Below are 13,702 nucleotides of genomic sequence, written 5' to 3' on the forward strand. Positions count from 1 at the left end.
AACAAAAAAATTATTCATTTCTCTTTATTATTGAGTTTTGTTTCGATTGTGAAAAAAAAACTCATGGGAATTTTTCACATTATTCTATATATATAATTTTCATTTTAATATAAAAAAAAGTATAATTAAATTTTTATTACCTATTATATAAATTCCAAATCTTTAGTATTTTATTAATAATAAAATATACAAAATATATTTATAATATAAGTACGTGTCAGTCATTCACTAAAAAAAAAAAAAACTAAAAATTATAGATATTACAGATTTCAAAATTTATTTAATTAAAAATTCTACTATTTAAAATTATTTGAAAAAGAAATTTATAAAAAAAAGTCGAGTGTATTTAATTATTAAAGAATTTCTTCTATATAATATAAAATAATGAATATTATTTCTTCTTTTTAGAAAGAATTTCTTTGTTATTCCTCTTTTTTGTACCAAAAACACATTTAATTAGACCGCGAATTATTAATATTAAAAGATAGATAACAAGGATGATAACCAAGAATATAAAACCGTAAATGTCCAATAATTGAACTTGATACCATGATAAATCGATTGCTGGGGAACGAAGAACGTTCCCGTGTCTTATTATATATTCGACCCAAAAAATTGCAGTATCCTGAGGACTCAAAGGACGATCGTAATATAATTTTGACAACTTCTTGACGTTTTCTCTAACAAAAAAAATTAATTATAACCAATTAAATCTAATTTTAATAATTAGTTAATAATAAATAATAATAATAATAATAATAATAATAATTTAAATAGTTAATTATTAATGTAATCAATTAAAAAGTAATTATAAAAAAAAAATCTTCACCTAAATTCCGTATTTTTCAGTACGGTTTTCACAGTATTTGTGAATTCACTTTCAGTAATGTTTTTATAATTCAATGAAGTTGCTATTTTTCGTTCCTGTAGAGATTTTATATTAATAATCTGATCTCCAAAAAGTGGAATTCCAATCATTGGAACTCCACAGTAAATTGCTTCTAAACTACTCATTAATCCACCATGAGTGACGAATGCTTGTACATTTTTGTGCTCTGAAATATTTTTAAATATTATAAATGTTTCGTTAATTTTAGAGAAAATGGGTATTTTAGTATCACAGCTCAGATAGCTCGGAAACTTGCAGCAAGCTTGTGGCAAGTTCACCGTGCAAGCTTACTGTAAGCTTGTCTGAGCTAGCGAAATGTCCCACCCAGGGCAAGCTTGCCGTGAAAGCTTGCTACGTAAGGTTGCAGGAGAATTTCAACAAGCTTCTGGTAAGGTTGCTGCAAGGTTGCTGCAATTTTTAAAAAATACATTTTAAATTAATAAAAAATTTATTTGTTTTCTAAATTTGAAAATCCTTGTGAGGTTTATTATTTATTAATTATGTCCTGTTTATTTTTATTTGAAAACTTAACGAGAAAATTTTCGAAACAAATTTGAGGGGACTGGGAATTGAACCCGGGTTCGACAGACACTAACCAAAGACCCTAACCGAGAACCTATTCGACCAACTATCAGAGAATAAAAAAATCTTGCTCTTAACCCTCGTTTTTCAACTGTTTTTCAACTCATAAAAACAGTCGAGGGTTAAGAGCAAGATTTTTTTATTCTCTGATAGTTGGTCGAGTAGCTATTTGCAGCAACCTTGCAGCAACCTTTCCAGAAGCTTGTTGAAATTCTCCTGCAACCTTACGTAGCAAGCTTACAACCTTTCCTGAAAAGCTTACAGCAAGATTTCACGGCAAGCTTGCCCTGGGTGGGACATTTCGCTAGATCAGACAAGCTTTCAGTAAGCTTGCACGGTGAACTTGCCGCAAGCTTGCTGCAAGTTTCCGTGCTATCTGGGAGAAAATTAAATGGCATTTAATGCCTTTTAATTTTCTGTGATTGTATCTAAAATTTATATTGAATTAATTTTACATCCGTAATTTATTAAATTTTTATTTTAACGAGGCCTAAACGGAAAACAGGTATTTAAAAAATTTTTTTTTAAAGAAATTCAAAATTATAGTTTTATATACTTAGAATTTGAATTTGCGGTAGCCAAGAATGTATCATCACATTTTTGGGAAGATCTGGTGGCAATTCCTTTGGGTTTGCGATTTTCATTAAAACTCGAACTGGCGCTATATTTCGAAAAGTTGAATAAAAAGCTTTGAGAGTTTCAATAGGGAAGGATTCTATTTTTACCATTGATCCAAACGATATATAAATACAGCCCTTTGTGCTTTCGTCAAGCCATTGTTGAAGATCCTGTTCAGAAAAGATATATTTATTTCAATATTTGCCAACCTCAGAAACATATTTATTTTTATTTTTATTATTATTATTAATTACCTATTTTTGTCTTAGTGAGAAATACCTGACAATTTTTTTAACAAAAAAAAAAAGTTTTGTGTTTAAAAAATAGGAATCGTTAACCAACCGTATCCAATTTAATTCCACTGTCTTCGATATGTAAACCTCCAACTTCAACAACAGCTTGAGTCAAAGGTTGAATTCCATTAATACTGTAATGTGAATTTACTAACAATAGAGCAAATTCTTTGGAAAGTTGATAAATACCAGGATATCCTGGACCAAAATATTGATCAACAAATTTCGATTGTTCAGAAACATAATAATTGAAACCATTTTTAATTATATGTGACATTAATGTATTTTTTAATCGTTGCCAAAAATTCATTTTAAAATTTAATCCTGAAAATGCGCCGGGAATAATTGCCTGATTAGCTGGATTTCCTATTGGTTCACTAATCCAATCATATAATGCCGCTGTTGAAACACCAATCATTGGCACTTTTAAATGTCGTCCAAATGCAAAATAGCAATGTGCAGCGAATACCTAAAACAGTTTTTTTTTTTTTTAAATATATTTATTAATAATTTTTAATATTTCATAATTATATTAATAATTATTAATCATTATTATAGAAAAAAATTTGAAAAATAAATTAATTTTTATCGAATTTTATCAATATATTTATCACATGAATTTGATAAAAAAAAATTCAATGATAAATACTTTTGAAAAATTCTTTTATTTTTTTTAGAATAATAAAAAAAGTAATAATCAGAAACATAATAATAATAATAATAATAATAATAATAATAATTTAAAATATTTACTTCAACAATGACGAGATCATACGGTGGATCATTGGGAGGATTTTTAATGATATTATTGATGACTGGATGGTTTAATAACTTGCATATTTCATTTCCAGTAATATCGACAAAATGTTTAAAAGAACCTTGGGTAAATTGGTTAAATTGTTGAAAAGTTAAATTATTAACAACATTTGGTATTGAACCTTTTAAACTAAAATCTCTATAATTAGAAAATGGTTTTTTAAGTGGAAAATGACTAACAACATCGACTTGATGACCCTTTTTGGCAAGAGTTTTCATTAATTGTTCACACATAACAAAATGACTTTTACCATTTAATGGAAATAATCCCAATATTCTGTAGCCATCACTTATTTCACTATTATTAATAATAACAAGAGTGACAATTGTTATAATTGTTAAAATATATCCCATTTTGGAATTTAATTAACACTGAGTTTAAATTAACACTAGAATATTTTTTTTAAAGAATAATTTTTTTTTCCACTTAAAATTTATTGTTATTCTCAATAGCTTTCAATAATGAAACCGATTATCTCGAATGGTGTGACAAGAGTATCACATGGTCTTGTAACATCTTCAAAGAGAGAGAGAGAGAGAGAGGGGGGGGGATAACAGAAATGAACTTCATAACTTCAAGGTCGTAATAGATATATATAAAATCGTAGACTGTTTTATTTTATAAAAAAAAAATTTCAAAAATATTACATTTATTTATTTTAAAATAATAATAGAAATTAAAATTAAAAACAATTTTTTATTTACAGTTAAATTAAAAATTTTTTTTTTTAATATTCAAATCGATCAGTTTTACTGTTTCTTTTTTGACATTAATTTTTGCCCGTATTTAAAAGGAGGGAATAATTTTGATAATTTTAATGCAATAAAATAAATAATATAAAAAATAAGAAAAATAGCCAATAACAAAAATCCATAAACATCCAAAAGTTCCACCTGCCACCATTTCAATTTTATTGCTGGTGATTGAAGGATATTTCCATTTCTTCCAATATATTCAATCCAAAAAATTGCTGTCTCCAAAGGACTTAACGGTCGATCCATGTATAATTTAGATAATTTCATAACATTTTTTCTAAAATATTTATTATTTAAAAATTAATTATTAAATTCAAATTATTGATTTTTTATAATTAATTAAACATTTAATTTTAAATAAAAGTAATTTTTATAAAAGTAATTTTTATAATACAAAGAGAAATTAAATTTAAAAATATATAATTAAATAACATAAATAGAAATTAATTGAACCAGCAGTTTGTAGAAGAAACAAAAGCTCAGTTATCTTTATAGATTGACATTTTCATAACATTTACATTTATATTATATTTACATTTAAACCAATATATTTCCCTATATATATAATTTTGTATGGTTGGGTGGAAAATTTACGACTATATGAAAATTTAATGTTATGTATATTACCTGTACATAGAATTATTTAATATACGAGAAATGGCACTTGTAAGTTGTTCACCATTAACAGTTTTCCAATTTAACGAAATGGCAATATTCCTTTGTACCAAATTTTCGAGATTCAATGATTGATCAGCAAACAATGGCATTCCAATAATTGGTATTGCATTCATAATTGATTCTAATGCACCCATCATTCCTCCATGTGTTACAAATATCTTGACATTTTTGTGCTCTAAAAGAGAATTAATTTCTTAATAATTATAAAGCGTGATTTTTATGACCCCTTTAAAATTTTTTAAGGGGTCATAAAAATTACATTAAAATACAGTTTTAATTTTAATTTTCTTTAATAAGTTTATTTTAAACTTACTAAACACTTGTAACTGTGAAATCCAAGAGAAACTTTTAACATTGTCCGGAAGTTTTGTCGGTAAATCACTAATATTTTTGATTTTTATTAAAAATCGTAAATGTGGTAAATTTTGAAATGCTGTGTAAAAAGCGTCTTGTAAATACATTGGAAATGTTTCAAAAAGAACCATTGATCCAAAACTTATGTAAATGCATCCATTTGTACTATCATCGAGCCATTTTTTAATATCCTGCAAAAACAATTATTGATTTCATTATTATAAACTATAATTATTAAAATAATTATAAAATTATCATTTTTTTTTTGTTTGAAAAATACTTCAGATAGGTTTTCCTCATTTTTTTGAATATGTAATCCTCCAACTTCAATAACAGATGTTGTCAATGGTTTGACACCCGTCAAACTATGATGTGAATTCACCAAAACTAGAGCCACTTTTTTTTGTAGTTCATTAATAGTTGGAAAATTATCACCAAAATATTTTCTCACATATTTATTTTGTTCTTGTGAATAATAATTGAACAATAATTTCCCACGAAAATTGTTAACTGTATTAATTAATCTTTTATAAAAATTTGAAATAAAAGAATTTTTTTCCGAATTAAAAATTAATGAAGGACTTGCTGGATTTCCAAATGGTTCATTCATCCATTCATAAAGAATACTGCTTGTCACTCCAATCATTGGAATTTTATAATGATGACCAAATGCCAAAAAGCAAGGATTCATAAATATCTATAAACAAAATTATAATTATAATTTAATAATAATTATTAATTAATTTATAATTAAACTCTCACCTCGATTATAATAAGATCATAGGATATATTTTTATGTGGTCCATTAATAAAATCTTGCATCACTGAATGTCCCATAATATCACAAAGTCCATTCATTTCCAATTGTAAAAAATCTCTTATATCAAAAAATTTCGATATATTTTCAATCACTTCAAATGTGACATTATTTTTTGTTTCTGGAGCACTTCCTTTAATACTAAAATCATGATAATTTTCTTGTGGCACTTTTAAAGGAAAATGACTAATAACATCAACTTGATGACCTTTTCTTGCCAATTCTTTCATGATTTTTTCAAACATAACAAAATGACTTGTTCCCTGAAATGGGAAAATTCCAAGAATTCTGTATCCATTGTTAAATTCAAAATTCAACACCCCAATGAATAACAATGTCATGAAAATCTTTTGTAAACCCATTTTTTGCTTTATATGTATATATATATTTCTTTTTTTTAATTTTTAATAGATATATTCTGTACTTATTTAACTATTTTTTTATATTTTTATTATTTATTTTTAGTATTATTTGTTTAGTAATTTATAATTTTTTTTTTAATTTTTGATTTATTAATAACGAAAAAGAATATTGCGACGAATTTAAATGATATGATGCGTACTTTATGAAGAGTAAAAAAGAAATAAAATATTCTTGAGACATATTAATATCAAAAACTGATAACTAATGACTAGTTATAAGTGTACACAGATATTATATATATAATAAATCTCTAAACGATAATCACTCGAAATTTCTCGAAAATATAGTAACTATCCCATTGGTTGGTTGTCACTGTGACGTGTATACCATTCAAAGTTAAATTTGTCGTCTTTGTCTTACAGGCACATGACACATAGATACATACACCCAAATTTTAAAAATAGTTTTTAATTTCAAAAATTAAGCTTCTAATCTGATATATAGCATTAAGGAGCAAAAATTATACATATATTTATGAATTGAAATAAAAAAATTTATTTATATATTTGTAAAATGTAAAATTTTTATATATTTATATAATATGGACTAGAGAGTTGTATAGAGAGTGTGTGAGACACATGGAATAATCTACATGTTCTTCTTTACAGTTCCTGATATGAATTTTTTATGAGATTTCAGTCTTCGTAAAAGTCTTATCAGAATTCTTGAAAGAGAATAGATAATATAAAATGTAATGAAAATAATGAATAATATAAATCCATAAACATCCAATAGATTCAATTGCCACCATTCTAAATCAATGGCCGGTGATTTGAGAACATTTCCATTTCGACAAATGAATTCAACCCAAAAAATTGCTGTTTCCAAAGGTGAATTCTGTCGATCTTTAAACATTTCCGATAATTTCTTCACTGTTGTCCTGAAATTATGAATTTAATAATAATAATAATATTTAGTAAGAGATTTTTGTTCCAGATCCCCCCCCCCCTAAAAATTTTTTTCGTTTCTAAAATTTTAGGGGCTCCGGAACATAAATACTCTGAATAATAATAATAATAATTAATAACTATAATACAGTGAGAAAAATATGCTATTAAATCAATAATATTTCTTCCAAAGGTATAAATATTATTGATTCAAAAGCAAATGCTATAAAAGTAAAATATTTTATAGATTCTATATAGCATATGCTTTTGAATCAATAATATTTATATCGTTGGCAGAAATGCTATTGATTTAATAGCATATTTTTTCTCAGTGTAGTAAATTAATAATTTTAAATTTCATATTCTGTTGAGCAAGAATTTTTGTTTTGCTGTAAAAAAAAAAATAGTAACCTGTAAATTGGAACATTTAAAATAGTTTGAATAGCATTTGTGAATCGTGAAGCAGTAATAGTTTCAAGTTTCATCAAGATGGCAATTTTTTGTCGTTCATAGTGATGCATATTGGAATGTTGATCTCCAAATAAAGGCACTCCTATCATAGGAACTCCGTAATAAATTGCCTCCATTGTTCCCATTAAGCCTCCATGGGTAACAAAAACTTTGGTATTGTTGTGCTCTAAAAATTAAAGTAAACAATTTTTGTTTCATTTGCATTATAATTTTTTAAATAATAAACTCACTTAAAACTTCGAGTTGTGGTAGCCAATGATGTGTTTTTACATTTTCTGGCAATCCAGATGGTAATTCTTTTTCATTAGCAATTTTCATTAATACTCTCATTGGTGCGATATTTCGGAAAGTAGTGTAAAATGCATCTAAAATTTCATCAGGAAACGATTCAATTTTCACCATTGATCCAAATGTTACATAAATACAACCAGCATCACTTTCATCGAGCCATTTTTGTATTTCCTGTTTTGAATTATAAAAATTTTAGGAATTTTTTGTTGAATAAAAATTTCATTGAAATTTTATTTCTCTATCTTTATATATTGAAATGCACATACCTGTGGCAATTTTTCTCCCTCATCTTGAATGTGCATTCCACCAACTTCAACGATTGAAGGAGTGATTGGACGAATTCCATTGAATATAAAATGTGAATTGACAAGTATTAAGGCAATTTCTTTTTGTAAATCATAAACAGTTGGATAACCAGGTCCAAAATATTTTTCCACATATTTGTCCTGTATTTGAATATTTCGATTGAATATAATTTTCATAAAATTCGTGCAAATTGTATTTACGAGTCGTTGCCAAAATGTCATTTTTTGTGAATATGTTACCATACCCGATGGTATAAATGATGGATTTATTGGATTTCCAAAAGGATCATTCATAAAATCAAATAATGCATTACTTGACATTGCAACAATTGGAACATTTAAATAACGACCAAGTGCAAAATAACATGGTGCAAAAAATAACTGGAAAAATAAAAAATATTAATTAAGACACAGAAAATTAAAAGGCATTAAAATAATCTGCAACGCTTATTATTTTAATCCAATTTTGCTTATTTTAATACCAAAATGGATTAAAATAAGCGAAATTGAATTAAAATAATAATAAGCGTTGCAGCTTATTTTAATGCCTTTTAATTTTCTGTGGAATTAGTAATTTTAAAAATGAAATGATTTAGAAAAATAATTATCGATGATTCATGAAGATGAAATCAACTGTTTTTTTTTTTAAATATAATACCTCAGTGACAACAAGGTCATATGGCACATGAGAAGATTTATTAAGTATATCATTCACTTGTTGATGTTTAAAGATATCACAAAATTTATTTCCAATATCGTCGGCGACCAATGATACCCAAAAAATATTTCTCATTGGTTTTATAAAACTTTGAAAACTAACATTATTATGTTTAGCTGGTAGTAGTTCATCAACAGAAATGTGTTTATAATTTTTAATTTTCTCCTTGAGTGGAAAATAACTTATTATATCGACATCATGTCCTTTTATTATTAAACCTTTCATTAATTTTTCAAACATTACAAAATGACTTCTCACATTTGATGGAAATATTCCCAATATTCGATATCCATTATTTTCATTAATATTTATAAAACAAAATAATAAAATACACATAAAATTAATGAGACGCATTTTTATATTGATTTTTATATTGAATGAATTTTCTTTTCTTTTAGGCAAATTTTTTTTTTTTTTTACCGTTATTGAAATCAATCCGTTAATATTTTAAAAAGATCCGGTAACTATTTTGTAAACACAACAATGCTTTTAAACTCTTCTTCCTCTTCTTCTCACTATAGTTCTAATAAAGAACATTTTTCCTTTAAACTAACGAAGATTTTCCCCTTCTCATTTTTAAAATATAAAACTTATTCAGCTACAAAAACACTCATTAAATTCTGATAAGATTATTTATATTTCACTCTTTTCATGTCAAGCAGCTTTAAAGGAAAATATTATTGGATTAATTTAAAAATATGTGGAGGGGTGGGGGGGAATTATAATCAATGTCGCGAATTTTATTTGAAAACTAATTTTTATATATTATACTGAGATTTTTATTTGATAAATATTTTCAAAATTTTCAACATTATATTTTTACAATATAAATAAATTAGTAATTTAAAAATTAGTAATTAAAAATTATTAATAATTAAAAAATTAGTTATCTGACTTTTTTAGAAAATGGTACTTTTTTATTTTTAAATAAATTGTTTCTTATTAATTTCACAAGAATGTAAATTAAGAACAACAGTAGAATACAGGAGAGAAGTAAAAATCCATAAACATCAAGTAAAGCCAATTGCCACCATGATAAATCCATTGCCGGTGATCTTAATGAATTTTTACCATTTTTTATTATATATCTAATCCAATATTCGGCAGTGTCAATTGGTGTCATTGGTCGATCTTTAAATTGTTCAGAAATACGTTTTGCTGCTTTTCTGAAATTTATTTTATATATTTATTTTTTTCATTTTAATATAATACGAATAATTTATATACTCACTTATAATTTGGATCAGTTAAAATTGAACTCAATGCATGAACTAAATCTTTGTCATTAAAATTGTCAATATCCAATTTGATTGCAATTTTTTTTGATACATATAAATCAATGTTTACAAATTGATCAGCAAAAAGTGGTATGCCTATCATTGGTACTCCAGAATATATCGATTCCTGAGTTCCCATGAGACCTCCATGTGTTATGAAAACTTTTACATTTGGATGTTCTATAAAAATAAATTTTTTCTCTATTAAAAATATAGAAATTTTTTTTTAAGAAATTAATTTTTTTTTTTATGAAAAATTTATAAGGAAAGACAATTTAAATTAATTTATACGTATAGAGTTGAATCTCCAGTTTTTTGAATTTATTAAAACCAGTTAAGTAATCTTATTAAAATTGATTGTGAGTTGTAGTTAAATTTCGTTTATATAAATTATTTTAATTTTAATAGCATCTTACAAAAAGGAAATATGAATTTTTTATTTTTAAATTTAATTTTGGAATATAATAAAATGCGATGATATACAGGGTATAATTTTTTTTAGGGTGAACATAAAAATCATTCTTTATAATTTGTGACTCACGTAAAATTTTCAATTGTGGCATCCAAGGTAGTACGAGAACATTGTCAGGCAGTCCCTCCGGTAAATCTTCCTTTCTTGGTATTTTCATTAAAACCCGAACAGGAGCAATTTTCGCAAATGCTTTGTAAAAATTATCGATTATATTTAAGGGAAATGTCTCTATTCTCACCATTGAACCAAATGTAAAATATACAACACCTTCATTACTTTCGTCGAGCCATTTTTTCAGATCCTGATAATTGGTATTTAAAAAAATTTATTAATTAAGTAAAAGAATAAAAAAAAAAAGAAAATATTAATTAATAACCTTGGACAATTCGGGACTTTCGTCTTGAACGTGAAGACCACCAACTTCGATAAGTGCTGGTGTAAATGGCCTTACGCCATTTAGAGAAAAATATGAATTAACAAGAATCATTGCAACATTTGATTCTGCTTCTCTAACACCCATTGCATTTGGTCCTAAATATTTTCTTATAATCTCATCTTGAGAAGCTGTGATGTAATTGAAATAAAATTTATTAAAACTAGCACTAATGACATTATAGAGTCTTGATGAAAAATCCAAATTCTCTGCATAATTTATTAAATTATTTGAGACAAATGCCAAATTTTCGGGATTTGCAATAATATCATGCATCCAGGGATAAAGAACAGCGGAACTTGCACCAATTACAGGAACATTCCATTTTGAACCCAATGCCAAAAAACAATGTGCTCCAAAAATCTGAAATTTTGTTTTAACAAATCAAAAAAGAAATTAACTTAATCAATTTAAATAATAATTAATAATAATAATTAAATATTTATATAATAAAAATTGTGTTATTTCTTAAATAATAATACAATTATTTTTATTTAAAAAATATTTTATTAAAAAATATATTTAATTTTTTTTTATTTGTTTTCAAACAAATGATGAATCAATTGGAGCTTATGATTTTTTTTTCGCTATAGATAATATATGCTAATTAATCGCGAGCTATAAATTATTGATAAGATCAATAGTCTTCAGAGAGAGAGAGAGAGAGAGAGAAAAAGAGAGAACAATGACTTGCTATTTTTATGTTCTAAACTGATATAAATGATTATGCAATTTTTTTTTATAATACAGTCTGCTTGGAAACTTATGTCATTTTAATAAAGAGCCACATTTACAATGACATAACATTTCATTAAACTATTTAATAATCTAATAATAATCTAATAATAATAATAATAATAATAATAATAATAATAATAATAATTTTTAATTATAATATTCATTATAAAATAATGAATTTTATTTAATAATGTGTTATTTCTGATTTATATAAAAATTAAAATTATAACAATTTATTATTGTTCAATGATTTGTTTAAATGCAGCAAAAAATAAATAGAAATATTTCAATTTTTTTTTTATTCTAATAAAATATTTGTTTTCTGTTACAGGTGAGTGAATTAACCAGTTTTCTGTCAACATATTCGTAAGTAAAATATTTTATTCTATTTAGATAGAACAATTTTATCAAAAAAAAATATTTTGAATCTCGTTTAAAAAACAGAAATTAAATTAAAATTAAATGAAAAATTAAAATAAAAATTAAAAATTGAAATTGAAATTGAAATTGAAATTAAAAATTGAAATTAAAAAAATATTACCTCGACAATAATTGCATCATACGGTGGATCATTGGGTGGATTTTGTAGAAAATTAAAAACTTTTGGATCGGCCATACCTTGACAAATTTGATTACCAGCAACGCTACCAACAAATGCTACTGGCGTACCAGAAGTGTACAATTTCATCTCGCGATATGTTAAATTATTCACGAGTCCTTGCGTGACTTGAGGATAAACAATAACATCCGAATAATTAGGATAGGGTTTTTTCAATGGATATGGACTTATCACGTCCACTTGATGTCCCATTTTTGCGAGTCCTTTCATTAATTCACCATACATCATAAAATGACTTTTTGCATTAAATGGAAATATTCCCAAAATACGATAACCATTGCAATAATAGAAAATATTCAAAATTATTGTCAAATATATTTTTAATTTCATTTTGATTAAAATATTTTTTCTATTTTTTTTTTCTATTGTGAAATTTTTTTTTTCTACTAATTTTGTTTCTCTTTACTAATTTTGTTTAAATAATTTAATATTTTTACTCTTCTATTGTTCTATTTTCAATATAAATATTTTTTAATCTTTTAAATTCTTGTTTTTAATTAAAATTTTTCTTGTTTTAATTCGTCTTATACAAAATATTGGTTTAATATTTTTCTCTGCTTTTTAATGCATTATTTATTTTTATTGCAATTTTTTTCTTAAATAATTTATTTTATAAATATTATTTATTCTTCTATTAATGAATAATTTTTTATTCTATCCTTCTGTTAATGAATTTTCTTTTTTTTTAAAAAAGAAAACAATGCACCGAAAAAAAAAATTGTTTTCTAGAAACGAAACATTATTCTCTATGACACTGACTGATCGTTTTACAAAAATATTTTTTTCTTTATCCTCTGTGAGCGAATTTTTTTTGCAAAATTAGAGACATATTTTTAGAATAATAAATTGGCCCTCAGAAATGACTCGTTGATGACAATATAGAGAATGCGTGCAATGTTCTATCTCATTAGAATTACGCAATAATGAATAAAAATTGTCTATCATCAAAAATGCAGTTTCAAATTAAAAATAGTGACAACTGTCGATTAATAATCAAGAAATATGAATTTTTGGATTTTATTTTTCGGTATTAATAAAAAAGAATATTTTTTTTTTTTAATGACAATTAAATCGTTAAACGTTGTTAGTAATTATGATTAAAGAAATATATTGAATTTTTTAGGTTTTAATTTGAAAAAAAAAATTATTTAAAATTTTATAAAGGTAAATATTGAAACTAAAATAAAATTTAATAAAATAAATTTTAAATATTTTCAAACATCAAAAAAAATACCTGATTAAATAATGATAATTTTTTATTTAAA

The 13,702-nt window shown here is 24.7% G+C and overlaps 5 protein-coding genes across 9 annotated transcripts in view; 1 reads left to right on the forward strand and 4 right to left on the reverse strand.

The window, feature by feature from the left end:
* The window catches only part of LOC127284942 (calcitonin receptor-like), a 102,261-nt gene that overhangs the window by 44,522 nt on the left and 44,037 nt on the right, over nucleotides 1-13,702 (forward strand). The gene's annotated exons all lie outside the window — the stretch shown is intronic.
* Nucleotides 252-3,706, reverse strand: LOC127284024 (UDP-glucosyltransferase 2-like). The gene is made up of 5 exons (XM_051309333.1): nucleotides 3,136-3,706; nucleotides 2,432-2,851; nucleotides 2,028-2,259; nucleotides 830-1,055; nucleotides 252-680 (listed from the first exon to the last, which is right to left on the reverse strand). Exons 1-5 carry the CDS (start codon nucleotides 3,550-3,552, stop codon nucleotides 392-394), a joined length of 1,584 nt encoding a protein of 527 aa, XP_051165290.1. The 5' UTR covers nucleotides 3,553-3,706; the 3' UTR covers nucleotides 252-391.
* On the reverse strand, nucleotides 3,773-6,375 carry LOC127284356 (UDP-glucosyltransferase 2-like). The gene is made up of 5 exons (XM_051309784.1): nucleotides 5,749-6,375; nucleotides 5,267-5,683; nucleotides 4,946-5,177; nucleotides 4,582-4,807; nucleotides 3,773-4,231 (listed from the first exon to the last, which is right to left on the reverse strand). Exons 1-5 carry the CDS (start codon nucleotides 6,163-6,165, stop codon nucleotides 3,949-3,951), a joined length of 1,575 nt encoding a protein of 524 aa, XP_051165741.1. The 5' UTR covers nucleotides 6,166-6,375; the 3' UTR covers nucleotides 3,773-3,948.
* LOC127283967 (UDP-glycosyltransferase UGT5-like) lies at nucleotides 6,698-9,460 on the reverse strand. The gene is made up of 5 exons (XM_051309216.1): nucleotides 8,839-9,460; nucleotides 8,142-8,561; nucleotides 7,815-8,046; nucleotides 7,525-7,750; nucleotides 6,698-7,106 (listed from the first exon to the last, which is right to left on the reverse strand). Exons 1-5 carry the CDS (start codon nucleotides 9,250-9,252, stop codon nucleotides 6,815-6,817), a joined length of 1,584 nt encoding a protein of 527 aa, XP_051165173.1. The 5' UTR covers nucleotides 9,253-9,460; the 3' UTR covers nucleotides 6,698-6,814.
* On the reverse strand, nucleotides 9,689-13,530 carry LOC127284628 (UDP-glycosyltransferase UGT5-like). Its single transcript, XM_051310208.1, has 5 exons — nucleotides 12,360-13,530; nucleotides 11,024-11,443; nucleotides 10,717-10,948; nucleotides 10,130-10,355; nucleotides 9,689-10,064 (listed from the first exon to the last, which is right to left on the reverse strand). Exons 1-5 carry the CDS (start codon nucleotides 12,765-12,767, stop codon nucleotides 9,785-9,787), a joined length of 1,566 nt encoding a protein of 521 aa, XP_051166165.1. The 5' UTR covers nucleotides 12,768-13,530; the 3' UTR covers nucleotides 9,689-9,784.

The sequence above is a fragment of the Leptopilina boulardi genome, unplaced genomic scaffold (genome assembly GCF_019393585.1).
Source record: "Leptopilina boulardi isolate dan_hultmark-lab unplaced genomic scaffold, ZJU_Lbou_2.1 LbouV2_1, whole genome shotgun sequence".
Taxonomy (NCBI): domain Eukaryota; kingdom Metazoa; phylum Arthropoda; class Insecta; order Hymenoptera; family Figitidae; genus Leptopilina; species Leptopilina boulardi.

Coding starts and splice junctions, on each gene's coding strand:
- LOC127284024 (XM_051309333.1), bottom strand. CDS start 3,552: ATGGGATATATTTTAACAATTATAACAATTGTCACTCTTGTTATTATT. Junction 2,260..2,431: donor GTGGAATTAAATTGGATACG/GTTGGTTAACGA, acceptor TTTTCTGAACAG/GATCTTCAACAATGGCTTGA. Junction 1,056..2,027: donor ACCGCAAATTCAAATTCTAA/GTATATAAAACT, acceptor AAAATATTTCAG/AGCACAAAAATGTACAAGCA.
- LOC127284356 (XM_051309784.1), bottom strand. CDS start 6,165: ATGGGTTTACAAAAGATTTTCATGACATTGTTATTCATTGGGGTGTTG. Junction 4,808..4,945: donor TTCACAGTTACAAGTGTTTA/GTAAGTTTAAAA, acceptor ATTCTCTTTTAG/AGCACAAAAATGTCAAGATA. Junction 4,232..4,581: donor TTAAATAATTCTATGTACAG/GTAATATACATA, acceptor TAAATATTTTAG/AAAAAATGTTATGAAATTAT.
- LOC127283967 (XM_051309216.1), bottom strand. CDS start 9,252: ATGCGTCTCATTAATTTTATGTGTATTTTATTATTTTGTTTTATAAAT. Junction 7,751..7,814: donor ACCACAACTCGAAGTTTTAA/GTGAGTTTATTA, acceptor TTTAATTTTTAG/AGCACAACAATACCAAAGTT. Junction 7,107..7,524: donor TTAAATGTTCCAATTTACAG/GTTACTATTTTT, acceptor TCATAATTTCAG/GACAACAGTGAAGAAATTAT.
- LOC127284628 (XM_051310208.1), bottom strand. CDS start 12,767: ATGAAATTAAAAATATATTTGACAATAATTTTGAATATTTTCTATTAT. Junction 11,444..12,359: donor ATGATGCAATTATTGTCGAG/GTAATATTTTTT, acceptor ACAAAATTTCAG/ATTTTTGGAGCACATTGTTT. Junction 10,356..10,716: donor GCCACAATTGAAAATTTTAC/GTGAGTCACAAA, acceptor TTATTTTTATAG/AACATCCAAATGTAAAAGTT.